We start from the raw sequence: 25486 nt of genomic DNA on the forward strand, positions 1-25486 counted from the left end.
GGGCGGACCCAGCGGGGTGGGAGGCACGCCCCGCATCAGCCTCGCAGGCTCCTTCTCGGAATGTGGGCTCCGTGATGAAGGCACGTGGTCCCTCCCGCGTCTGCAAGCCCGGGGCGGAGCTTGCACGGAGTCAGCGCCCACCGAGCGCCAGCCGGACCAGCGTCTGACCCCAAGGTGTCCTGACATAGCGCACCGTCTCCCCGACCTCTGAAACAGCCAGCTCTGCACACCGGGGCTTCTGTCCCAGGGCCTCAGCGGGCAGCCCGGAGACCGACGTGAGCTGTGCGCTCAGTTCAGCGGCTGCCTGCCCCTCGTAGCTGGGCACGGTGACCACACGTCCGCTTCCTCGCTAGGCCGCGAGCTCCCCCACGGCTGGGCTGGGGCCTCATCCCCGCGACCCCAGAGCGCGGCACCGCACCAGGGCCCGGTGGGCTCTCGGGACGTGACCCCTGACTGAACGAGTGAGTGAGTGAGTGACGGACAAACGCACGAGCAGGCACAGGTGCCTCACACGCGTCCAGCAGCTCCAGGGGGAAGTGCGACACGGCCACGCTGAGCCTCCCGGTGGGACGCCCGAGATCCCCGCCCTGGCAGCTCCCGGCCACAAACCCTGAAAGCCAAGGACGGTTCGCACAGGTCAGCTGCCGGGGAAGCCGCAGCCACAAGTTTTCTTAAAGTCACTGCAGTTAAAACCCTCGAATCTGGGAACAAACCATCACGGACCACTTAAGCTTCATCTTCAGATCCTGGAAAACCCGTATGTGAGAGGAGTGGCTGTGAGAAATGGGTCTCAAAACGTGCTGGCTTTTTCTTAAAAATTGAAACATCAAAACAGAAGATCTTGGGGAGAATACGTCCAGTTGAAGCTCCCTGAGGCCTCTTGTTAACTGGGCCAGGGTTGTTGGGGTCCCCTCGTCACGTGCGGAAGGAGCAGGAGCAGGAGCAGGAGCAGGGGGGTGGAGTCCCTCCCCAGAGACACCTGCTCCTCCTGCAGACGGACCAGCCCGGGAGCGCCTCGGGCAGCTGCACCCAGAGGAGTTTCCTCCGTGCGACAGCCCTTTACAGACGGGAGAGCCGGGGGCTGCTGGCAGGGCCGAGGCAGGACAGAACCAGCGATCTTCCTCCTTCACCCCCGCAGGTGGCCTCTCGCCCTTGGGGTGGAGCTGTCCCCAGATAGCAGGCAAGCAAGGATGTGAGCCCAGGGCTCCCCAGTGCCCCCCGCCTGCTACCTGCGGGCAGCTGCGTGTGGCCGAGACCACCAGCGATGGCCCAGAGTCCAGCTTACTTGAAGGCACTAGGGTCCCCATGGATCTTGTAGTTGTCAGCGCTGATCTGTGAAATGACCCTGGTCACGGCGACGAGGATGCCGACGTTCACCTGCACAGGGGAGCAACGGAAGCCAAGGTGAGGGTCCTGATCCCACCCCACCCCCCTCGCTCTGAGCGAGCAGGTGGCGTCACTGCAGAAACGTAACCCACATGGGTCCCTGAGCGTTTACCTCCACTTGGCACACGGACGAGCACCTGCTGGGAGCCCACGTCTGTGCCGAGAAAGGGCAGCCACCCAGCGCATTCTGCCCCCAGGCACACAGCAAGGGAAGGCCTGGGGTTCAAACCTCATTTCAACATTGCTCACTGTGTGGGACCCCACGTGATGTGCTCATGCCCTTGGAACCTCAGTTTCCCCATCTGATGAGAAACCGTCGCAACGCCCACAGCACAAACGGATCATTGAAGAGATAAGAACTCGCATCCATAAAGGCACCTGCCACTTTCACCCAGGCCAGCGGCCACGTGATCCTTGGAGGCCACAGCGCATCTGCCTCCTGGCTAGGCACCTGCTGGGAGGCTCCCCTTGGGGTCTGTGGGGCGGGGGTGCTGAGGAGGTCTCTGCAGAGCCTCAGGCACAACCTGTCCCCTCCCCAGCAGCTCTGCAGGGCCCTGAGTGAGCCTGGCAAGGCAGGAGGCGGCAAGGGGGAGCGAGAGCCAGGATTTCCTTCTGCTACTGCAGGATCCAGGCCCGTGCTGTGGCCGGGACCTCTCTCCTCCCTCTGCAAAACCCGGAGGTCAACGACAAGTTCGCCCAGGAGTCCTGCTCCAGGCCCAAACCCTGTGTGCACGGTCAGGCCTGACCACGGGCAACGACAAGGCCTCACCGGCCGACCTCACAGGCAAGGCGGCCCTCCCCACCCCGGCCTGGTGCGCAGAACTGCAGGCAGGGGCTCAGGCCTCCCACCCTGGCGGCCGTCCCCACGGGCAGGTCTGCGTTCCCAGCCCTGGCACCTGCCTCCGAGGCCTCCTAACGGGGGCTCCGGCCTCAGGCCTTCCTCAGGCTCCACTGCTGACACCACCTTACGCCCGGGGCCTCGCAGCCACTCCCCCAGAGTTCAGTGCTTCCCCACTCCTTCTCCGCTGTCAGCCTCCTCCCGGCCTGGCCGCCCGGCCTCCAGGGCTCCATGCTGGGGGCCGGGAGGGGCCCCGGCCTGTACCACCACACCCCGCCAAGAAGGCTCAAGTGCCACACGCACCGACACCTCAACCCCGGGCGGCCCGGCTCCCGGCTCCAGACGCACGTCACCTGCCCTCATCTGTCGCCTGCACAACGAGGACCCTAACAGAGTCGCCCAGGGTCAGGGAGGACGAAAGAGGTCAACGATGTGAGTTCGCCGGCGGCAGAGCCCTCCACCCCTCCTCCCCGGCTGATCGTGTTAGGACCACAAGAAACCACACTCAGCCACGTGGAGAAAGGGCCACAGAGATGCAGTGACCGCTTCAGCACTTTCCGCTCTGAGATCAGCGGGCAGCGCCCCTGCCTCTCCCAGCGGCGCGAGGGCAGGGAGGCCAGGAGCCCGCGTTAAACCGCGGGACTCGGTTCTCTTGAATGATTGCTTTTCAGCTTTATGCCTTCGGTAAAACCTAGGGTTCTGAATTCTGAACCGTTTGTGTTCTTACGCGTACGATTCTGGCAGCGCTTTGCGTGCGTTTTGAGGGGAGGCTCACCCTGGTCCCGTCTGACACCCTGCAAGCCCGGCCCCATCCACTCTGCGAATTTACGTCCTGGGTTCCTCGACCCCTGGGCCAAGCCGAGGCCTGGTCTGGAACAACAAGAGGCTGGAAACCACCTGCCTGTCCGGAGCAGGCCGCGGGTCTGGGGGTCACAGCCCGCCGGTTCTGCAGCCGCTCCCCCCCCCGGCACACTGCTAAAGCCAGAGACCAACAGACACGGTGAGGAACGGGCCCCAGACGGCGAGCACACGTTCACGTTCGCCAGCATCCGCGGAAGGCCCCAAGGAGGCACAAGCAGTCGGCGGGCGTGTCTGCTGCAGGAGGCGGAAACGGGAGCGGAGGGAGATGGGGCAGACGCCGGACACATTAAGCTTCCTAAGCACGTGTGGTAAAATTCCTAAGTCAAACGACTCCTCGTCAACCGGCACCGCATGAGAGGGAGCCTCACCCCGCCCCCGCCACTGGACAAGCTCACGTGACTCCCCCCCCCCCACCACTGTGGGAAGTGGGGGGGGCACACAGCTGGTGACTGATGGGATTTCAAGCCCTCTGTCACCTGCTGGCTCTGTATGAAGACCCAGAAAGAAGCGTGGCAGCAACGGTTAAGCCACCGGCATTTCTGGCTACAATTTGTCATCACGTCCGTCTCTCCGGAGATTTCTCTGGGGTTTGTTTTCCCCCCCTCCCGGGCTCTCTCCCTGCCTGGGTCTGTGTGCTTTCATCTGGCAAGCACTCTCCGGGCCTCCGTAGGACAGTCCCATCAGCTGGGACAGTCAGGAGGTGCTGACCCCCAACCCTGCGACCCGTTCATTCAGGGGGAGGCTGCGGGTTTGAGACAAAAACACCTCGTGTTTCGGGAACATCCCAAACAGAAGTGGGCCTCCCCCTTGGCCCTGGCCACTCATCCTGGTTGGTGCCTGGTCGCCGTCGGGAGAGGCCCTGGGGTGAGGCACGTGCACCACGAGAGCGGGTGTTTCATCAGCCAAGCGCCTCTGGGTGACAACAGCCAACAGACGCCGAAGGAATAATTCACGGGCTGCGTCTTAGCAAACTAGATGGGGGCGGGATGTGCACTGCAGGTCATGTGACCGCTGATGGCGGGGGTGGGGGGAAGCCCAGGACAGGGCTCTGGGGTCTGCACCGCGTCCTGTTCCTTGGCCTCGTGAGACGCTGTCGGGACATACACCACGACTCACGGGGAAACCATCACATGTAAACATACAGAAGACACCACTGTGTGCATCGACCTTTGTCCCTGTGGACCTCTGCGTCTGGGCATCTGCGACTGTCGCTGTCGCCCTCTATATCTGCGCCTCTACGTAGGCAGGCCCACCCTGGCTTCTCAGAGGAGGAGGTCCCAGAACTCCCGAGATTCTCCCCAAAACTGGAGGCCCTTGCCCCATGGAGTCTGCACTGAAGAAGCCCCTGGGGGATGCAGGCAAAGGTGACCCTCTCACCCCCGGGGTTCCCTGCCGTTGGGGGTCGACAGCTTCTGCAAAGCCTGCTGGCCCTGTGAGCCTGCACAGAACCTAACTGGGGTCATTCAGGGAGTGGCATCCACGTCGCTTCCTCATCAGGACGTTTGTGCAGTGACCCGGCGGGCTGTTACTGCAAGGGGCTCACTTCTGCCCTTTCCTCCCCAGCTCGAGGCCCGGCAGGCCCTGGTGACCCCTCACTGTCCCCCGAAGTCCCCCTGGGGCCAACATCACCAGAACAGCACGGACCATCCCCCCCAGACCGGCGCCCGGCCCCAGCCAGACCTCTTTCCCGAGCACGTACTCACGTGAGTGTGCACCCAGAGAGCACTGCACGCCCCACACGGGCAGGGTCGGGAAGTGAGGCGGACGGCATCTGAGAAAATGGGGACATGACTCCCGGCACACAAGCAGGGGTCCTCTGAGGGGTAAGAGGACCCCCAAGAGCCAGGCCAGTGTGAGGCCCGACAGAGTGGGCAGGACCCCCCACTGCAGCCCCTGGCCCTAAGTCCGTCCACGTGCTTTTTCTGTGACGGGCCAAACAGGATGTTCAGCTTTGTGGGCCATACGGTCCCTGTACACAACTCGGCTGCTGTAGCACAAAAACCACCACAGACGCTTGTAAGTACCCGGCAGTGGCTGTGTACCCACGAAACCGTACGTAAGAGTGGACAGTGGGCCACACTGGCCACGGTCAGCGGACCCCTGCGCTTGGCTATGAAATCACCGAACCCCTTCTCAGCTCGCGCCTCCTCCCGCCTGGCCCCAGGGTTCTCCTATGTCCCCCCGGAGCACCGCGGTCCTCAAGCCGCCTCCCCAGTGGGATCGCCTGCGAGCTGGGAAAGGGCCAGGTCCAGTAAAGCCAAAAGGTGGGGCTCAGGTGGGAACCAATGATTCCATCATGTGACAAGTTTGAGGACTGCTGCCCCCGAGGGTTTGTGGCTGACATCCAGAGGGGGGACTGGACGGGGCCAGGAGCTAACGCCCCCTCAGAAATGGTAACGGTGGCTCCAGCCAGCCTGGGGACCTGGGATGCTGGCACCCGGTACTGGACCCCGTGCCGTGGTGGGCGCTCCTCCGGGTCCCCAGCTGTCACTGACCAAAGTCACGTTAAAACTCAGATCAGCCGGAAACATCTGGGAGGGGGGGCCACTCCCGCCTGGGCCTTCAGGTCTGCAGGGTGGAGGTCAGTGAGGACACAGAACAGGGCACGTGGTGCTCACACGTTCAGCTACTTCCTTCTTCACCCTTGTCATTAACGTTCCTTCAAACCAACCCCCCCCCCCGCCATGTCCATGCTCTGACCAGGGGGGCTCAGTTACCAAGGGGCCTGGAGTCTGTCTTGACCTGTTTCTACCTTTGGGCTGAGCAGGTGAATTGTCCTCCCGGACCCCAGAGAGCGAGAGAGAGAACACAGGATCCGACTGAAGCCCCTGTAATCCCCTGAAGTGATTTACTCTGGTAAATGACCGCAGCCGAGCCTCACACAGCCCTGGGGACAAGGGACAGCCCCCAGGGACAGCCCTAGGGTTAGGGGACAGCCCCTGGGACAAGGGATAGCATCGGAAACAGGGGACAGCCCCTGGATTTGAAGGCTCCGTCACACACGGACACATCACCTCCTGCAGCTAAAGTAAAATCAGTTAACAGGGGAACACGGGCCACCTCTGAGCTCCCTCTTAATGAAAGGAGGGGCGCTCCGATCCCCAACCCCGTCCCCTTCCTGACCTCTCGGCCCCTCCTGGAAGGAGACTTCCTGTACAGAACAGGTGTGAGATCCGCCCTGGACGTGCACGCCCCGCCCTGCTGGGTTCTGCGTCGGGCCGGACTCCTCTGAGCTCCTCTCCCCCGAGGAAGCTCTTCTGCCCACGGTCTGTCCCCAGACGGTGGCTCAGCCTCCCAGGGCGGCGGCCGGGCCGTGGGGGCCAGGGATCACCGGGACGGGGCTCTGAGCCGGCAGTGGGGGGAGCCGCACCAGGGTCTTGCCCGCCCTGCCCGCCAGCGGGTTCACTGTCGGCCCAGGAACACCGGTGGGGGGGCGATGTTACTGGGTTACTCTGGTCTCACCACGGACCCAGCCGTTTGATGGGAGCCCTGCATTCAAATTTAAATACGACGACAACGAAACCGTCAGGCCAACTCAAGGGGTGGGCCACACAGGGCGTTTCCGTGGGCGCGCTCGCCCCTCAGAGCCTGTCCCCGCAAGCCCTGTGAGGAACGCGAGCCTTCGTGGTCTCCGTCAGCCCCACGCTCGGCACCGGAACAATCTGTCCGCCTCCTTGTCGTCCCAGACTCCCCAGAATGGGCCTCAAACCTACCCCTCTCTTCTTCCCAGGCCCCGCCTGAGGCAGGGTCTTCACCCCTACACGCTGGGGTCTCAGCAACATCTTCCCACGTGGTCTCCCTGACCCTGCGCCCCCCACACCCTTGTCGTTCTCCTGGAGAAAGGCCAGCCTAGGCGTGTGCCTGGAGGATTCTGGGGAGACGGCAGCCGGCACGTGCCCGGTACCTCCGTTCCGACAACTTCCACGGGCCAGATCTGTGGGCTGGTGGGCGGAGCTGCAGGGCAGTGGCGGGGACAGGCACCCCCGGGGAGGACCACCCCTCCTGGACACAGAAGGGCCGAGGGGATGGGGATGGGCGTTCACATGTGGGTCAGCACCCAAGGAGCAGAGACCGTTGGGTCTCTGCACTTGCGGAGTGACCCAGGGAGCGCCGTGGCCGGGGCTGTGGACGAGGCCGTGGCCAGGGGCTGTGGCCAGGACATGGCCTATGGAGGATGGGGCAGCCCCGGCCGCCCACAGTCCTGCACGAGGAGCCTGAGGGCAGGGTGGCCGGTGGGCTCCGTCGGTCGAGTGTCCAACTCCACGTCAGGTGGTGATTTCACGGTGCACGAGTTTGAGCCCCGCGTGTGACTCTACTGTGAGCGCACAGCCTGCTTCGGATCCTCTGTCCCCCTCTCTCTGCCCCTCCCCTGCTCACACTTGTTCTCTCTCTTAAAAATAAACAAGCATTTTAAAAAAAGGAGCCTGCCCTCCGAGCCCTCCCGCCCTCCCGCCCTCCGAGCCCCTGCCCCCACAGGCCAAATCTGCCCACGGCCAGAGAGCAGGAGCCGGGTCCAGGCCAGCCCCCGGGGCGTGGCCAGGGCCGCAGGGGCATCACCCCGGGAGGGGCCCCCACCGCCCTGTCACCCAGCCCTCCCCGCAGAGCCCTGCTGGGCCCACACAGCTCAGCGCGCAGGCCACAGCCGGGGCCTCCGCTGCCTCTCCTCTAGCACAGAGGCTCAGGCCCTGTGGCCAGGGAGGACCTCGGAGACTCTCAGGGCTGCACAAGGGAAGGAAATCACCCCCATCGCCGGGCTGACCCCAAGCACGTGTCACCTGGCAGGAGACACAGCCAAACTGATCCTGTGCAAGGACACGGCTCGTGTGTGGGGCCGGCAGCACCCACTGTCCCTCTCACCCCGGACGTCAGTGACGCCACAATGGCGTCCCTCATCTCGTCCCTCTGGAAAGCCTCCTCCGAGAAGGCGCGGCCCCGCTTCTGAGCGGCGTCTGCAGAACGTTCGCCAGGATAAACAAGACGGCCGGCCTCTTCCCTCACGTTCACGTCCAATCACCCACCAGGCCCACGGCCTCGTTGGTGCCCAGGAGCCCGGGACGAGGCCAGCCGAGCTTTAAGAGGAGCCGCTGGGGAGAGGGGCGGGGGATTCAGGGGACCCCTGCCCCGTGCAGGGGTGCAGGGGGGAGCAGGCCCCGCTGACTGCCCGCAGGGGTGACCTGTCCTCAGACGGCCGGCTGGGATGACAGATGGGGAAGCAATGAACGAGGACAATGAGGGACAGGAGTCCGGGAGGCATCCCCTCCCCCCAACCAAGGCAGGACTCCACACCCTTCAAAGGCAGCAGCTCACAGGCAGCACCACGGCCTCGTGACCACCCTGGGGGCCCAGCAGAAGGGGTGCCCGTGGAGAGCGTGTCCTGGGGCCCCTGTGGGGGGTGCACACAGAGAGCGTGTCCTGGGGTCCTGGGTGGGGGTGCTCTGCAGAGTGTCCTAGGGTCCCAGTGGGGAGAGTACAAGTGTGAGTCAGCACACAGCCTGGGGCCCCGGGGCGAAGGTGCACGGGGAAAACGTGTCCCAGGTTCTTGGCCCGGGGGGCGTGTGGAGTGTGCATCTGGGGTCCCACGTGGGGCCGTGGAGATGACACACTGGGTTAGCGCGGGGTGGGCAGCAAGGATGTGGGAGGCCCCCGCGGGCCACCCCTTCCTGACATCAGCGCCCTGCCCCCGTGGGCCGACACCCAAATGGGGCGGCAGAGACGGAGACGCCCGTCCCCAAGCAGGCCTGGCACCAGATACACACCCAGGTAGTGGCCAGGGTGCCAGAGCACAGCCCCCCCCTCCCCCCCGCGGCTTTCTGGGGAACCCCCAGCTCTGGCCCCCGAGCGGTCACGTGACACTGGCCTGGCCATCATCCGCCTCCTCAGTGACTGGCTCTGGGACAGACATGTGACCACTAGCAGCCAATCAGAGCGTGTCCCGGGACTTCCTGGGACCACTGGGAACAGCTTCTCCCCGCTCCGCCCCATCACAGACCTGCGGGACGCGCGAGGAGCTGACTCTGCCTGTCTCCGCCGAGGAGAGCCTGCCTCAGGTGCAGCCAGCGCCAAGGCAACGGACCCCGGAGCGAGCAGCAGGCTCCGGCTGACGTCACTGGGCACCTGACCCCCTGCACTGCCCACGGCTGAGCCTCTTCTACTTATGGGGGTTCAACCTGCTTTGTGTCTCTGGGGAGAAGGGGGAGGGCAGGAAAAAGAGAAGGAGGAGAAAGAGGGCGAGGGGAGGACCATGGGGAGAAGAGAGAGAGAAGAAACGAGGGGAGGGCAGAGGGAGGAGAGGGGGAGGACCAAGGGGAGGATGGAGGAGGGGAGGAACAAGGTAGGAGGAGGGAGGAGGGGTGGACCATGGGGAAAGACAGAAGAAACAAGGGGAGGAGGGGAGGGCAGAGGGAAGAGAGGGGGAGGACCAAGGGGAGGATGGAGGAGGGGAGGAACAAGGTAGGAGGGAGGAGGGGAGAACCAAGGGAGGAGGGGAGAACCAAGGGGAGGAGGGAGGAGGGGAGGAACAAGGTAGGAGGAGGGAGGAGGGATGGACCATGGGGAAAGACAGAAGAAACAAGGGGAGGAGGGGAGGGCAGAAGGAGGAGAAGGGGAGGACCAAGGGGAGGATGGAGGAGGGGAGGAACAAGGTAGGAGGGAGGAGGGGAGAACCAAGGGAGGAGGGGAGAACCAAGGGGAGGAGGGAGGAGGGGAGGAACAAGGTAGGAGGAGGGAGGAGAGGTGGACCATGGGGAAAGACAGAAGAAACAAGGGGAGGAGGGGAGGGCAGAGGGAGGAGAGGGGGAGGACCAAGGGGAGGATGGAGGAGGGGAGGAACAAGGTAGGAGGAGAGAGGAGGGGTGGACCATGGGGAAAGACAGAAGAAACAAGGGGAGGAGGGGAGGGCAGAGGGAGGAGAGAGGGAGGACCAAGGAGAGGAGGGAGGAGGGGAGGCCCAAGGGGAAGAGGGAGGAGGATGATGATGATGACGACACCCACCAACACTGATGCCCTCTGGGGCCAGGACTTGGCACGCCGCTCACCCCACCCACGCCAGTACCCTGGCTTGCCCTCCACGAAGCACTAAGTGGCATCTGTCAGACAGCTACTTCAGGGGCAAGAGAGATGTGACGTAAAAGCCTGGTGACACCTGAAGGGAAAGATGCTCGTCCGCCTGCACCCCTACTATTAACCCTAACTTTGTGGGAAACCACGTGCGAGGGCACTCCGGAACCCTCCTTTGAGGAACCACGGGAACTTAGCCAAGACTGGCCAATGCCACCCCTGGCGTCCCCCAGTCGGGAAGAAGCGGGGCCCCGACCAGATGGGGCCGCACACCTGCGGGGTGCAGGGGCACCCGGGACGTCCCCACACCGAAGGGAACCCCGTGACACTGCAATGGTCCCGTCCCACGCGTGCGCTGCCCCTCCTCTGGGAACCGCACCCGGACTTTCTCGGGGCACTTCCTCCCCCACCCGGAGTCTCCTGCTTCAGGGAAGGCTGAAACCCAGCTCCACCCCCAGGGTTAGAGAGGTGACCCAGGCCTGCCAATCAGAGCACACTCTACTCCTCTAGCCCCAGTGGGGACTGGCCAATCAGAATACTCTATCTTCTGGCCCCTGTGGGGACTGGCCAGTTAGAGAACTCCCTCCCCAGGCACAGCGAGGGGCCCATGATCTGCAACATTCCAAGCCTGACGCATCAGAAGTGCCGAGACTCGATCCAGAGACTTTTGTGGGAAATGTGGGAAGAACAATAGCAAGAACCACAAAAGCTGTTTTTGTAATTCCGTGACGTCCGAGGACCTCAGGACATCCCGCCTGAGGATGGAGCCACCTGGCCGGAGGTGAGAGCACCCGTGCGTGCGGCAGCCTCCCTCGAGCCCGGGCCAGGCAGAGCGGCCAGCGCGCCTGCTTGCGACATCACCGGCCCCTCGGGTCGCGTTCTCTGTCCCCCATGATCCCGCGCTCCCGAGGCGCACACTAAGGTCCCTGCTGGGGCCGCGAGGACAGGGCGTGGGCGAGAACCCTCAGGGAAAGACCCCGCGGTGCACACCGACCCTGGCAGGCTGCGCGCACCTGCGCCTCCCGGCCAGCCATCTGGGGACAGGGGTCCCGGGCTGCACGCCCGGGGGCTGCGACAGGTTGCAGACGGGGGCCCTCACACCCACCGGCGGGACTTACCACAATGATGGACAGGGCAGGGGCCACGAAGGCCCAGACGGCGCCGCTCGTGATGGAGAGCCAGCAGCTGTGGACGGAAGCAGAGCGTTACCTCCACACCACTGTTCCTGTGCCCCGGGGCGCCAGGCACCTCCACCGGGGGGCAGCTGCTAAGGCAGGACGTTTTTCCGCTCAGGGGTCAATCTGAGCAGCCAGAGTAACAGTTAACCCCAGCCGATGTCTCTGCGTGCTACCCACGATGACCTCGTGCCTCTCACTCTCGGGGTGAACGTTCCAGGTGTGCAGACCACCTCAGGGAAAAGGAGGCTTTCACGGGCCTCTCAGTAGGAAAAATCACCACCTCTGCAGAGTTCGGTCAAAAACCAAAATAAGTTTTAACTCTGCTATGAAAAATAAACAAACTGACCTTCAGCAAGGGCTGAGAGCATTTCAAATACTGACCTAATTTGTGCCTTCTGCAAGGGATCAGAGCGTTGAGGAGTCATGAGGTGACACGGTCCTGACCATTCCCCTCTGCTCCTAGCTAAGGCTGGTCACACCTCCCTGCAGCGCCCCTGAGAGAAAAGGTCCCCGGGGATCCCAGCAATGCTCGCATTTCCAGAGAAGCCTCATGTGGGATGCAGCGTCCAGTTCCAGGATGGGGGATCCCTCCAGGCTTCCAAGGTGGGACTCCAGGAACTCAGGCAAGTAATAGCCTCGCCGTAACTTCATTTCTTTCCAGAGCATCGGGATGGCCAAGAGCCTGGGGTTCCCCAGGAGAGGCCACTCCCAGATCTGGGGACAGCCCTGGGGGCCCTGCCCACTGGCCAGGGTCAGGCAGGTGCAGGGCACGGTCCTCACCCCACCCGGTGTGGATGTCCCCGCAGGCGGCCTCGTTCACTCCCTCCACCCCGCTCACTGAGCGGCACGGGGGCCCCCAGCACACCAAACCCCAGGTGTGCATCCCCTGACACCCTCACAGGAGGAGCCACGATGACTCCCACACCCAGATGAGGAAACTGAGGCCCAGAGGAGTCAGGTGACCCACGTCCACTCCCAGGTGCCTCTCTGCCCCCGTTCCAGGACACAGGGGTTCCCTGAGACAGGACACGGCCCCTGTGAGTGCTCGTTCGCACCTGCTGTGCGGAGGCAGCCATTTCCGCGAAATGCACAGCGAGCCTGAGCAGCCCCCTGCAAGGTGCATGGCCGCCCGGGACGGGACAGGGGCGACTGCAAACAGAGCACCTCCCCACGTGTCCTTGCAGAGCTCTATGCGTCCCTGTCCTCTCAGGAAAGCCGGTGAGCCCCGCCCCGCCACCGAGCCTCTGCTGGGGAGTGGGGGGGGTGGGGGGGAGGACAATGCGGGGGGCGCAGCTGGGGTCGCCCTTACTTCAGGGCCTGGGGAGGCCAGCCCCGTACAGAGCCACGGCCTGGGGCCTCACACAGGGGCCTTTCCTGTGAAAGCCCTGCCACATGCCAGGAGCCACCCCCACCCCCCCCCGACCCCGTCACTTACTTGTTATTTGTTCCATAACTGTTCATGGCAAACGATATGGAAATGATGCAAATGACGAGAGGAAAACCTGTGGAAAACGAGCGCAGGAAATGTTTCGGCCTCCTTTATCCAGCCAATCCCTCATTCGTCTACGCCCAGTGCATGTAAGGAGTGAGAGCTATGTGCTCAGAAACGGCGCTGCCCCGGCCTCCGGGAGCCTCAGTCTAAGCCAAGGGCTAACTCACACTCAGGTGCACACACACGTACACATGAACTCTGAATCACATCCCTTACGAATCCAAGCCTGTTTCTGAAAAGGACCGGCTCTGGCTGCCAGAAGAGCGGCGCATCCCGGGGGCCTCTGTCACCAGACACCCGCACAGCAGCCCCACCCCTGCCCTGAAGGGTGGGCCTAGGGCAAGGGCGGCAAAGGACCCACCCACCCGCTGGCCGGCTTTCCCAGGGCGCCAGACAGGGAGGGCTGCTGACAAGGAGGGCTGCATCTTGCTGGTTCCCAGAATGGAGGCTGGCGGTGGTGACCACACACGGGGACCCACCTGCCTGCGCTGAGCCTCCGGGGCCCCAGAGGAAGGAGAGGGAAGTGTGCCCCGGCTCTGCCGGGCGCTCACAGCGGCGGCTTCCCTGCCCTTCTGATTTCGGTCTTGAACAGCGTCCCGGAATGGGAGTTCCTGCAGGTCTGTCCTAGCTCTGAGCCACTGTTCTATGTCTAAGCAGTTCAAATGCGTTCCACAGCGTCCGGGAGAGCCACCCGGCCCACAGAGGAGCCCTCTCACCGTGGCCCTCCGTCACACCTGCGTGCTCCGCGGGCGAGCTGGGCCCTGGTGCCGTGGGCCGCGGCTCCCGCCTGGGCGGCCCCAGGACCACGTGACAGGAGACGGCGCACCAGGGGCTGTTTTCCCAGGGGCCTCGGTGTCCACACACGACACAGGGCATCCTCGCCGCCCGGCTCATCTGGTGTGGGAAGATCACGTGGCACCCGAGATGGCGAGGAGGCATCGACCCGAAGCACCACCAGCCACCCGGCGCCCCAGCCTCGCTGAGGAAGGGCCGGTGCCGGCGTCTTTTCTCTGGGTCCACAGGACAGCAAGCGGGCACGGGGCCCCATCCCGGCGGGTTCCGGAAGGTGCGGCAAGGACCGCAGGTGCCTCTGGAGAGGTATTTTCAAAGTGGGTGGCCAAGGTCTTCACTCTGAGCCACGGCCCGCACCCTCCCGCCCCCGGTCCCGGCCCACGGCAGTGGTTGGCATCCCTTTGCTGCCTGAAGTGAAATGGATGAGTGACAGGTGCATTTTCTGCATACACGATTCCTTTGATCCCAAAGGCGATGCTGGCGGCTCCCTCGCCATTTCTTCCCACATCCCCCTCCGTCCGGCAGGGGCCGCCCCCTGGGGCAGTGACAGAGGGTCTGTCCGAGAAGAGGGTCCCCCACTCTCTGCGGTCTCTGAGGCACACGGCAGGAGCCCAGCACCTGGCTGACTGTGTGTGTTCAGAGGCGGGAGAACGAGGGTGAGGAGACAGCCAGCAGACATATCTTGGGCTCTGGGGCCACGGGATGCCTGGCTCTGTTCCCAGGGCCGCCCCAGACCCACTGTGTGGCCTCAAGGAAGTGCCTGACCCTCGCGGAGCCTCCACGGTCTCACTGTGGAAATGCACACAAGAGCACCCGGGTCACCACGCTGTTGTGAGGACCCCATGTGATGCGGCCACGTGTGAGGCCAATCCCTATAATCCGTGTGCTGTTATTAAGCCACTCTGGCTCCCCTCCTGCTGTTGCCATCACCGGAAACTCGAATCCCGGTAACCGACGGGCTTCTGCGGACAATCCGGGGTTCCTCCGGCCCTGCCGCATGGATGTTTACCTCAAGGAGTTGTAGACGCACCCTCTTTGGAATGTGGCGACCTTCAGAAGTGACTTTCAGCGGGCCCCCTGATTCCCCAGGGAGGGGTGGAGGGAGCTACCAGCCAGGACAAGCAAAGGGCTGAGGGAGAAGGTCTCACAAAGAAAGGCAGAGGAAGCCAGGAGACACGTGGTCTGCCTTTCTGCCTGGGTCCCCAGTGCCATCTGCCACGGACTTCTGGATGCTTCTCTGGGCGTGTGGAGGTTTCGCACACGTCGCCCCAAGGCCGTTGGGGCCACCAGGTTCATTTTGGGCCACGGGTTGTGGATAGAAGTGACATGTGCCTCTCTGGACCGAGAAGTTAATTTTCGGTCTGATGCCCCTCCACGTCCGCTTTTCTCTCCCAGCAACCAGCACCAGCTCTAGGCAGCGACCCCTCCACCCCCCGGGACTGCCACGGGCACTGCCCCTCCCACTGCCGCGGCCGCTAGGGATACGGAGTGGAAACGGGAGGTAAAGGCATGCGGCTTTCTGGCAAGGAGAGCTGGGCGCTGCTCGGCGACCCGGCCCGTGCACCTGCGGTCCTGCACCTGTCCTGCCCTGGCCGTGTACCTGCACCTCAGCACCGCGCCAGCTCCTGGAGCCCCAGATCAACCAAGGGCAAGTGGGGCCCAGAATTAACTACGATTAAGTGCGTGCCCCAGATGAGCAGGAACTCACCAAAGACATTAAGTTGTAACAGAGAAAAAGAAAGCAAGCTGCACGTCTGTCACTTCTGTGTACTCAGAGGTACGTCTGCTGCACAGATAAGTAAACTTGCACACGGTTATCATAATCTCCTCCTGCTCCCACAGGGATGCTTGGGGGACAGATTACAGTTCACTCACCTTACAAGTCCTAACTTGTAAGGGCCTGACATCTAACAGAACCTCAAGGTATGCTCTTGATTCAACAGCGCCACCCCCCCACTTGGCTTTGAAACACAGTCCCCAGGGATTCAAGCCCGGGGCGGACGCCGCGGGAAGAAGCCTCTGTGAGAGGGGCGCTCCTGCAGCGCGGTGTCCCCGTGCCCCGGGTCAGCCTCCGGCTCCTTCTTAATTAGGAACTGAAGGCAGAGAGAGCCCCGCTGCCCGCAGACTGTCTTTACTGCAGCCCAAAGCGAACTCTACCCCAATCAGAACCAGAGCTGCAGCTCGCAAGCCCTGAGGAAATCAGCGAGGGAAAAGCTGATGGGAGACAGAGGCCGCAGGCTGCGGGATCCCTGCCCAGGGCTCTCTCTGCAGACAGCTTCCATCAGGGGCCACTCGCTCAGGGACCCGCAGGGACTACATCGGTATGAGAAATGACACAGGCCCAGACAATGCTGTCACACAGGATTATAAACTCGGGATTCCCAGATTACCTCACTTTTCTAAAGATCTCTATGATTTATATGAAATCTCTCAATTTTTAAATACGGGTAAAAATAATTTATTTTTTCCTCTAATCCTGCAGCCCAAATAAGAGCCCAGGGTGGGCACAGGCTCTGGGGGCGCTCACAGAGGGGGCGTGGGACATCCCGGCCCAGCTCCCTGCGTGGCCCCAGCAGCTGGGAGGCAGCTGCGGAAACCGTGAGGGTATAGAGTGTTCGTCCACCACCCCCCAAATACATCCCATCAAGCAGCTCCCAGCACAAAATAAACACGTTTATCTTCTCCTTGCACAATGAGGACTGTGAAAACTAAATCCATGGGAAGAAAACCAGGAACAAGTAGCAAGCAGGTCCCTAACAGTCGGTGAACGTTTCTAGCAAATGCAAGAATGCCAGGTGTCAGTGGCACAGCCCACTCGACGCAGACTCCGGCAGGAAGCAGGGACTCCTCGGGATGGGGTGGGCAACAAGGAAGTTCATGGAGTCCAGTCAGTGGGGAGGGGGCTTCCGGAATGAAGCCATGAGCTGCTCCACAGACCTGCCCCTCAGGGAGACGATCCTAACTGGTGAAAAGTAGCCTAAAAATCCCACAACCACCAAACGACTCTGCGTTTTCCTAAGAGCATACAACAAACCGGGAAAACCTTCTTCAAGAAAACCCACTAAGTCTTGGTAAGAAGACGACTTGCTCCCTGTCCCCGGGCCCATCGAGAGCTACACTATGTCACAGGGGTGGGCCGCCTGCGTGTCTCCTGCAGAAACTCTACTCCAGGTAAGAGCAGCAGCGACCAGACCTCCCTTTCTCCATCCAGCCGCCACGTCCGGTGTGCATGTCCCTGCTGTGCCTGGCTGAGGACACCGGGCCCTGACTGCCCTCCCCTCAGGGCACTCGCAGGGCAGAGGCTCTATGCTACGAGAGGCAGGCCAGCATTAGAGGCTGCCCCCCCTCCCAGGCCCCGCTCTAATGCTGGGGTGCCAGTCCAAGAGGAATGAGACACGGTCCCTGCCCTAGCTCCAGAGCCGCGGGAACTCTTCCCAGGTGCAGGGGATACAGGCCATTAGCACAGAGAACTCCAAGCACGCTCTGTGGGAACGGATTTTTTTTTTTTTTGAACAGAGCATGGGGAAGCTCAAGTCTAAGAGCACCTGGCTTCTCAGAGGTGTGTCATGTGAAGATGAAATCATATCCAACCTACTCCTGCCTCCCCCTCCTGCCCCATATCCCCACCTGCCCCTCCTATCCCCGCCTCCCCATCCCATCCCCCTGTACTCCACACACCTGCCCCCTATCCCCACCTGCCCCATTCCATCCCCACCTACCCCATCCTATCCCATAATAGTAGAGATGCTTGCTGTCCTCTGAGCCAAAGACCTTGATCACCATGCTGTAGAGATGCAACCCTTCCACCAGCATCCAGGCAAAGGCACTCAGGAAGAAGTAGTGCAGGAGCACGGCCAACACCTGGCAGGGGACCTGGGAGCGAAGACACACAAGCGGACATCTCTCTGGCGGTTCCTGCGTCCAATTCCGGAACATCTGCTCCTCACGTGCCCTCATTTCCCGGGGAGGCAGAGCGGGGCGGGGTCCTGGCTCCCTTTCTAGCCCCCTCCCTCCCCCCCCCCCCCCCCCCCCCCCCCCCCCCCCCCGCTTTAGGGTTGGGGCGGGTGACTCCGGCACAGCGATTGGTTCAGGAGAGGGCGGGCGATCAGGCGCGGCCAATCAGCATAAACACGAGAGTGCGCAGCAGGATTGGCTGGAGGCGGACACGTGAGCAACCCGGCCAATGGGGTGGGCTCTGGGGAATGGGCGGAGCCATCCGGGAGGTGACCCGCAAGCCTGGGGCTTGTCAGCCACGTGGGCCGCTGGCTGTGAGCAGGTACCCGAGCTGGACCAGCAACCCCGACCGGCTTAGGCCGCAGCGGGGGCGCCCCCATCCGATGCCCATGTCCACAGAGGCCGGGAAGGGGGCGGAATGATGGGAGGGGGGATATAAATTTATATACTACCTTCAAATAATAAAAATAAGGAGAAAAAAGTAAGAGAATTGAAGACAGAAACGGCATGATTACGTCGGGCGCTCCAAGCTCTGCTTTCACAGTGCTCCCCAATCAGCTCATTCTCAGGACAGCATCGTGTGCTCGGCACCTGGTTTCCAGGGGCGCGGCTGGAGGTCCCTAATCTGCCCCCACATGCGCATCAGAGGCAAGTATCAGGCATGCGCAGCTCGCGTCTCTGCGTCCCAAGGGGAGCACCGTCCGCCCACTAGCCGCTCTGGGACCGACACCCAGGTCACTCTATGTCTGCCGCGAAGCTCCTGCCACCTGTCATTATGGGCAAATTGCTGTAACCGGCTCCCACATCTCTAAGCAGGAGGTTAGGACTGCACAGCCTGGGCCTATCTCGAGGATTAGAGGGCTGGTCTGCGTCAGCTCTCCACATCATGCCCCCCACGCCGCCAGGGCCCTAGGGGGAGGAGGAGGAGGGCCCTAGGGGGAGGAGAAGCTCATCTTCCCTACTGAGCCCATGGGGAGCAGAGAGCCCAGCCCAGGCCTGCCTTCTCCGCTTCTCCTGGACAAGCCCCTGCTCCATCTGGGGGATGCAGTCTGAGTTCTGAGTTGAAGAAACCAGCAGAAGGTGCCAGCCCGGGTGACATCAGAGGGAGGAGGGAGGGACAGAGGGGGCCTACTCACTGTGCCAGGCTTGAAGCTGAAGCTGATGAGCAGAAGGATCTGGGCCACGAGGACAGCAAAGGACAGGTTGGCATGGATATGGTAGCGCTGGTTCCGGATGGTGCTGACCGAGCTGAGGGCAGAGATGTAGGGGTGAGGCCCCGGCCCGGCCCAGCCCCAGCTGCCCCCTATCGCTCCCCCGAGGGCTGCCAAACGAGCCTTTAGAAAGCCCACCTAGATGCGGTCACTCCCCACTGTGAAACCTCAGTGGCTCCCTATTGCTCTTAGAAACCAGCCAGCTCCTTCCACGGGCCTCGGGGCTGCACAGCCTGGCCCCTGCCCCCCCTTCTGGCCCCTGCTCTGACCCAGGTCATTCCTTGCTCCTACTCCCGCTCACAGTGCCCTCTTCCGGCTCTCAAACACCCAGCCCTCTCCAGGCTCAGATCTGCACCAGCCACGCCTGCCAGGTCTGCCCCTAGGGAGGACTTCCTGCCAGGAAAGTAGCTCCACCTCATCTCCCTTGGCCGGGGAGCGTGTGCTCCTGCTCCTGGGCACTCGGCTTCTTGAGCAAAGCCGAGGGATGACGGAACCAAAGAACGAATGTCCCAGCTCAACACGGGCCCCGGCTCCTCCTGCCGGCCTTGGATGCCACTGCCCCGGCCTCCCCGTGTTCCCAGCGCTCTGGGAAACTGAGCACCTCTCCCTGCTGATGATGTTGATGCTGCAGCTGCCAGCCCGGGGACGCCGTGGTCACAGCCGGGCCAGGGGCAGGTGTCCTGAGGGAGCCGGGGCAGGCGAGGAGGGACACTGGGCTCCCCAAGGAACCCCTGGAGCATCACCCGCCTGCAGAGCAGGTGGAGGAGACAGGCTCCCAAGCAGCCCCAGAGGGAGGAGGCCCCCCCCCTCCTCGTGTGTGAGGCCAACGGCCCTGAGCAGCGGCCAGGGTGTCATCACTATTGTCTGCCCACGAACAGGGCTCATTTCAGCTTGCCGTCCCAGTTCATAAAGGGCCACTGAGGGACTCAGCTGCCACCCTCTCCTTGGGGGCTGCACAGACCCCCTGAGCTCTGCCCTGGCAGCTTCAGCTGGGAGGGGTGGGGACCTCCTGGGAAAGTGCCTTCCTGCCTCCCCAGCGGCTGACACCAGGGCCCCCTATGGAGCCGCGGCTTTGCTACCTTGGGGGAGGAGGTCCTCAGTTCTGGCTCTCAGGAGTCCAAGGACCAGAAAGCCTGTGGGCTGGAGACCCTCCCAGAACTTTCGAGCTTCACTGAAAGCAGGGTGCCCTCCAATCCCATAGCCCCTCTTGCCTCCCTCCTCCCTCCTCTCTAGCACCCCCAACCCCTCCCTGCACCATGGATCTCAAAATGAAAAGTAACTCTGGAACAGCCGTCCAACTGTAATGCACGATGACCGGACATTTGCCACCTCATGACCACAAATGCCAGAGGGAAATCAAAGTGGGGCAGGCGGTGCTGACATTTACACGAGGGCGGCAGACCTCCCTGGACACGGAGGGGGCAGAGCAGAGGATGACTCACGACAGCATGGCGAAGGTGACCAGCGTGAGCACCAGGCAGACCACGGACAGGGAGCAGCCGATGTAAGAGATGGACGAGAGCGCCACCTGCTGTCCTTGTGTGAGCTGCGTGGGAGGCAGAGCAGAGGGGTCAGCGCGGGTCTTGCGGCGACAGGGCTCCCATTGGAAAGGGCCCCAGGGGCTGGTCCCAGCGCGCACGTGGTGGTGACCACCAGGTCCTGCGTCTCCCCCAGATGCCCCATTAACGCCAGCAACACAGGTCCGTCCAGTCCCATGGCATCGGCCCTTGGGTCTCTCTGGAAATACTCCACCCAAATCACCCCACCAATGCCTCCAATTCCTCTGCCCATCCAGCCTCTGCCCTGCCAAGGCCTAACCCCTGCCCTCCCAACCCGTCCCGCCCCCACTGCCGAGCTGTACCCCATGCCTCCCGGTCTATACTGCAGCATCCAGGGCTGATGAAGCCCCTGACCTCAGAGCCATAATGCCCACAGAGTCCCAGCGGATGACCCAGGTGGGGTGTGACTGCTTGCTGAGGACCCCACGACTTACGCAGCTATGGTGCTTAGAGCAGCGCCAGGGAGACGAGACATGCCCTCTGCGAGTCTGTGTGGGGGTGGCTATTACCCCTGATATCAAGTAGTGCGTAACGGACTTGGTAAATGAACGGTAAACAAATCGGATGCAAAGCCACAGAGGATGGTGCCACAGGCCATGGAGGAGGGTGACACGGGCCACGGAGGAGGGTGACACGGGCCACGGCACACCTAGCAACACGACCCCAAATGGTGGCTCCCTCGGCCCAAGGAGCCGGAGCCTCGGGTCAGGCTCACTTGCCCCTGGGCTCCAAAACGCTCCGTGCTCCCTGAGTCGCTCCTGGGAGACCAGCTTCCCAGTGCCCGTCCCTGCAGGAGGTCCTGCTGTGCTTCCCGTGGTGGATTTGGCTCTGTCTGTATCAGAGACCCAGCTGAAGCCCCCTCCCCATCGCCGATGTCCATCCACGCTGGACAGCAGACATCAAGGTCCCTCCGGCCTCAGCCTCGACACCGCGGGGCCTCGGCCTCCGCTCGTCAGGACCTAATCGGGAGTAAAAGGAGGCAAGTCCTAGGATGTAAGAGGGCTGCCGGGAGGGCTGCAGGCCCAGGAGACCCCAATTCCGGGGACTGTAAGTGGATCGTGCAGAGCAATTTGGGAGCCAGCGGGACTGCGCCTGAAGACGGACAACTTAATGGGTTTTACTTCTTCCACGTCTGTGACTCACTGCTGGTCAACTGACTCCCCAGGGGCTACGAAACACTTTAGAGCCGTGATGGAACGGAGGTGGGGAAGAAGCCTGGACCCGCAGCCCCAGATGCAGGAGGGGGCGAGCCCTCATTAGTCACCTCCTGTTTACCCACGTGGGGTCCCTAAGCGGGCAGAACGTGTGGGGACCAGTGTGTTCCCGCAGCTACGTCCTCAGCCACGTCCCAGGATCTGGACCCCAAACTTCTCCCCCCACTCCCAGCAGATGGGCAGGCCAGAGGTGTTCCGATCCATCAGACGCCCTAGGGAGGCGAACAGAGCCACCTGCCCGTGCCACACGGCCTCAGACTCTCGTTCCTGCAACATGTTGTTAGCAAATCCCCCGTGGAGTGACGTCTCCGGTGTCAGACACGGTTAGGGAAACCGCATCCTCTGTCCCCACAGAGACTTCAGGTGGATGTGAGCAGTGCGAGTCTTCTGAGAAATTCTGCGGGTCCACCCAAAATATTTAGCTGTGTTTAACTCGTCACTTCTCCAACTCTCAGGGTGGGGGGCGACTCCCGACACCTGCAGAGATGGTTCTGGACGTGCTCTTACAGAGGAGAAGGTGCTAATTTCCAGAAGCTGGGAATAAAACTGAATATGTAACACTAATACTGAACAGGGAAGGTCCCCTTTCTTGCTGTCACAGGCAACTGAAGTCTCACGGTCACCATTAGGGGCACCTGGGTGGCTCAGTCGGTTAAGCGTCTGACTCCGTCTCGGCTCAGGTCACGATCTCACGGTTCGTGAGTTCAAGTCCTGCATCAGGGTCTGTGCTGACAGCGTGGAGCCTGCTTGGGATTCTCTCTCTCCCTCTCTCTGCCCCTCCTCTTCTCTGTCTCTCTCAAAATAAGTAAACTTCAAAAAAAAAAGAAAAAGAAAAGAAAGTGTCACTGTCACCGTCACAACTAGCTCTGCCTGGAGATGTGGACGAGCATCAGATTCCAGAGTTTACAGACATCCGGACTCTCAGCTCTTCGCAGGAACTAAGGGCCACCTCTGTGGCACCCGCCACATGGAAATGAATTTAAACAACCACGGAAATATGAGCAAGGGTGACCACGGTGCCTGGCTCTGTGACGCCCTCTCCCCCTTCTGGCCCCGAGCCAAATACGCACGAATCTCCACACTGAGGGGCCCCAGCTCTCCCCCGCCCCACTGCCACCTAGATCTTTCTGCCAGAGAGCTGGTGAGCTCCCGTTAATGGATCTCTTGCTGTGTCACGACCCAGAGCTCTGAGAACACTGGTGTCCAGAGGCGTCTGCTGAAGGCTGGGGGGTGGGAGAAAGTCTCAAGCCTCACCCTCCTCACCGGCCCCCCATGAAAGCCTTCCTTAACCTACAGCAGCATCTTGTGGACACGGCAGGAACGTGCCCCTCCGCTTGCTGACTGGCGGGGCTCCGGGGCTCTAGCGTGGGCCGGTTCGCGGCGCAGCGCAGAAGCTTCCTGTGTGCGTGCCGCGGCCCGTCGGCCACACGCACCGAAACCCGCCTGTTTTCTGCCGGCCCGCTCAGCCTGGAGCTTCTGATAAACAGAGTCCAGCCCCAGCCCCACACCCACACCTGCCCAACCTGCCGCCAGCCCTTACTGGGCGCCTGCTGGGTGCACACAGGGAGTCCTGAGGGCAGCCCAGCGGGAGGGCAGCAGGGGAAAGGACACAGCTAGTGAGAGGCGGTGGGCCTGTGCCTCCGGGTGCAACAGGCACGCATTAAGCACCACCGTGTGCCCAGCACGTAGCTCACACGCAGCGGGGAAGCAGACAAAGGCACGAGTGAATGACTAAGGTCGGTCGTTCCGAGCTTGGATGAGGCCCGATGGAAACAAACCGGGGCCACGGCGCAGGCGCCTGGAGAGCGCAGAGAGGGGTGGCAGCTCTCACCCCCCCTCTCCGATCTGAGGGTCCCTGGGGCCCCTCCCCTGCCCTCAGAGGCCACCCATCACCCAGTGCTGCTGGTTCCCCTGCTAACCCCAGCTGAGCCCGTCCTCTCTCGGTTTCCAGAGCCTCCACCTTCTCCTCCCTCCAGCTCCTCCCTGCCCCCCACTGCATCCAGGCACCCTCGGTCAGGTCTCCCCCGGGCAGGACACCGCCCGGCCGCTGCCCCAGATGAGACCCACATTCCTTCCCTCGCCCTGCATCTCCGGCTCACCACCTGGTTGCTCCGTCGGGAGGGTCCAGACAGGAGAGCAGGGCCCTCCCGGGATTTGGTAGACGGGCTTCGGCGTGGGAAGTGGGTCCCAAGGGGGTGGGGAACCCTGGAAAAACAGAGCAATGACGGCGAGGTACCCCGGAGGACAGCCACAGCCCCGACGCCAGGGGGCAGGAAGGTCAAGGGGAGGAGGGGACAGGAGCAGAGCCTGGCGGACGCCATAGCAGACCTGCCCGCGGAAGGGGCCCAGCGAGGCCGGGCACACCTGGCAGACCGCAGTGTGCCCGTCTCCCTTCGGCTGCACCGGGGGAAGCCAGTTGTCAAGGGAACCGAGGCCGAGCGGGGCAGAGGACAAATGGGGAACCTGCAGCCCCTCAGTGGGGCCCCTCACAGCTCCTGACCGGCGCGGTTTCCTCCACCTCCACGGCCCGCCCCAGCTCTGCCCCAACATCCTGCCTCCCGGCTGCCAGAATCCAGCTCCCAGAAGCCTCTGGCCCCCCGCTGAGCCACACACCTTCGTTCAGCCTGGGCCCAGTACGAGCACGTGGCTCCAGGGGCGGCCGTGTTTGGTGACAGTCCCGGGGCTTCGCCAGCTGTACCTGTGCCGGCTGCACGCCAGCCGGCATCCCCTGCAGAGTCCAGGCTGCAGGTCAAGCCCACAGCCCTGAGGACAGCAGAAATGAGCTCCTTGGCTGGCTGAGGGGCAGTGCCGGGGGCCGGATCGGGGATTCCACGGGCGCGAACCCAGTGGCATCTCCCCGCACACCCTCCCACCCCCGTGCACAGAGGGGGCTGCTGTGTCTTTAAAAACACTTGTGACTTGCCTTCCTCAAGCTACCTACCTCATTAAAGGACCCCTGCCCCTGAGGCTGCCAGTCGGGCTGGGAGGCTGCCGGCCCCCAAGACACTGACAGAAACTGTGTGATCACCAGCTTTATACGTGGTGGGGGGGGGGGGGGCTTCAACATTGCTGCAAAGCCTGTACATTCTGTCGGGGGAGGCGTGTGCCCGGGGAGACGGGGACCCAGCCCAGCAGCCACCAGACCCTCCCTGCAGGAGGTGGGCTGGAGCGGGCCCCACCAACGGTAGCTTCGAACACCTGTGCAGATATACATCTGCACACAGCTGGATTCGGGGACCCACTGTAGGGACGCACCCGCGAACAGTCAGTAACGTCGGCAGAGGCCAAGGGCTGTGGACGCCTGAACGTCTACCCACGGAGGCCGGGGGAGACCGGGGGCAATCCTGCCACGGTCAAGACCCGTGAGGCGGGCCGGCACACCGAGGCACAGCCTCCAAGGTGTGCAGAGCGAGCTCCCCTCCGCGGCAAGAACAGAGGGCCACACGCTCCTGCCTCCCGCGGGGAGAAGGGCCAGCCTCGTGCTCACCCTCTGCTCTCTGTACCGTGGCATCCTCCCGGCCCGTGTTCCACCTTTACGACACGAAGCATCCGTGCCCTCCTGTCCCGGCGCCCCGTCACAGGCCTAGGAAGAGGCCTCGGGCTCCTGCGGGGCCCCTGGCTCCCGGGCAGCCCCTCTCCGCCTCGGCTCCCCCCACGGTGCAGAGTCAGGACGCCTCTGACAAGAAGCGGTGGACGAGTCCGGGCTGCCCCACCACAGCAGCACAGCTCCGGCCCCCAGCTCAGCCTGGCGGCCCGGAGCCGACCGCCTGACCGCACCGGGCCCTTGGCCTCCGGGTCCCTCACGTCAGACCCTCCTGGACAGGGGTGCCGCTGCTCCCCCTGGCTCGTCACCCTGCGCCCCCGCTCCCGGCCACCGCCCTCGGCCTTAGCCTGAGGAGTACAAGGGTCCCGAGGCCACTGCCTCCCTCTGTGGGGCAGCTCCAG

The 25486-nt window shown here is 62.9% G+C and overlaps 1 protein-coding gene across 2 annotated transcripts in view; it reads right to left on the bottom strand.

Annotated features, from left to right (window-relative positions):
* Positions 1-25486, bottom strand: part of ADGRD1 (adhesion G protein-coupled receptor D1) — a 123088-nt gene that overhangs the window by 4973 nt on the left and 92629 nt on the right. For both annotated transcript variants that reach the window (XM_042909900.1, XM_042909901.1), the window contains 6 exons: positions 20211-20314; positions 18694-18805; positions 17323-17476; positions 12755-12821; positions 11260-11326; positions 1286-1377 (listed from right to left, as the gene is read on the bottom strand). In XM_042909900.1, coding sequence (XP_042765834.1) covers positions 1286-1377; positions 11260-11326; positions 12755-12821; positions 17323-17476; positions 18694-18805; positions 20211-20314 — 596 coding nt within the window. The remainder of the gene's footprint in view (positions 1-1285; positions 1378-11259; positions 11327-12754; positions 12822-17322; positions 17477-18693; positions 18806-20210; positions 20315-25486) is intronic.

The sequence above is a fragment of the Panthera leo genome, chromosome D3, assembly GCF_018350215.1.
Source record: "Panthera leo isolate Ple1 chromosome D3, P.leo_Ple1_pat1.1, whole genome shotgun sequence".
Taxonomy (NCBI): Eukaryota; Metazoa; Chordata; class Mammalia; order Carnivora; family Felidae; genus Panthera; species Panthera leo.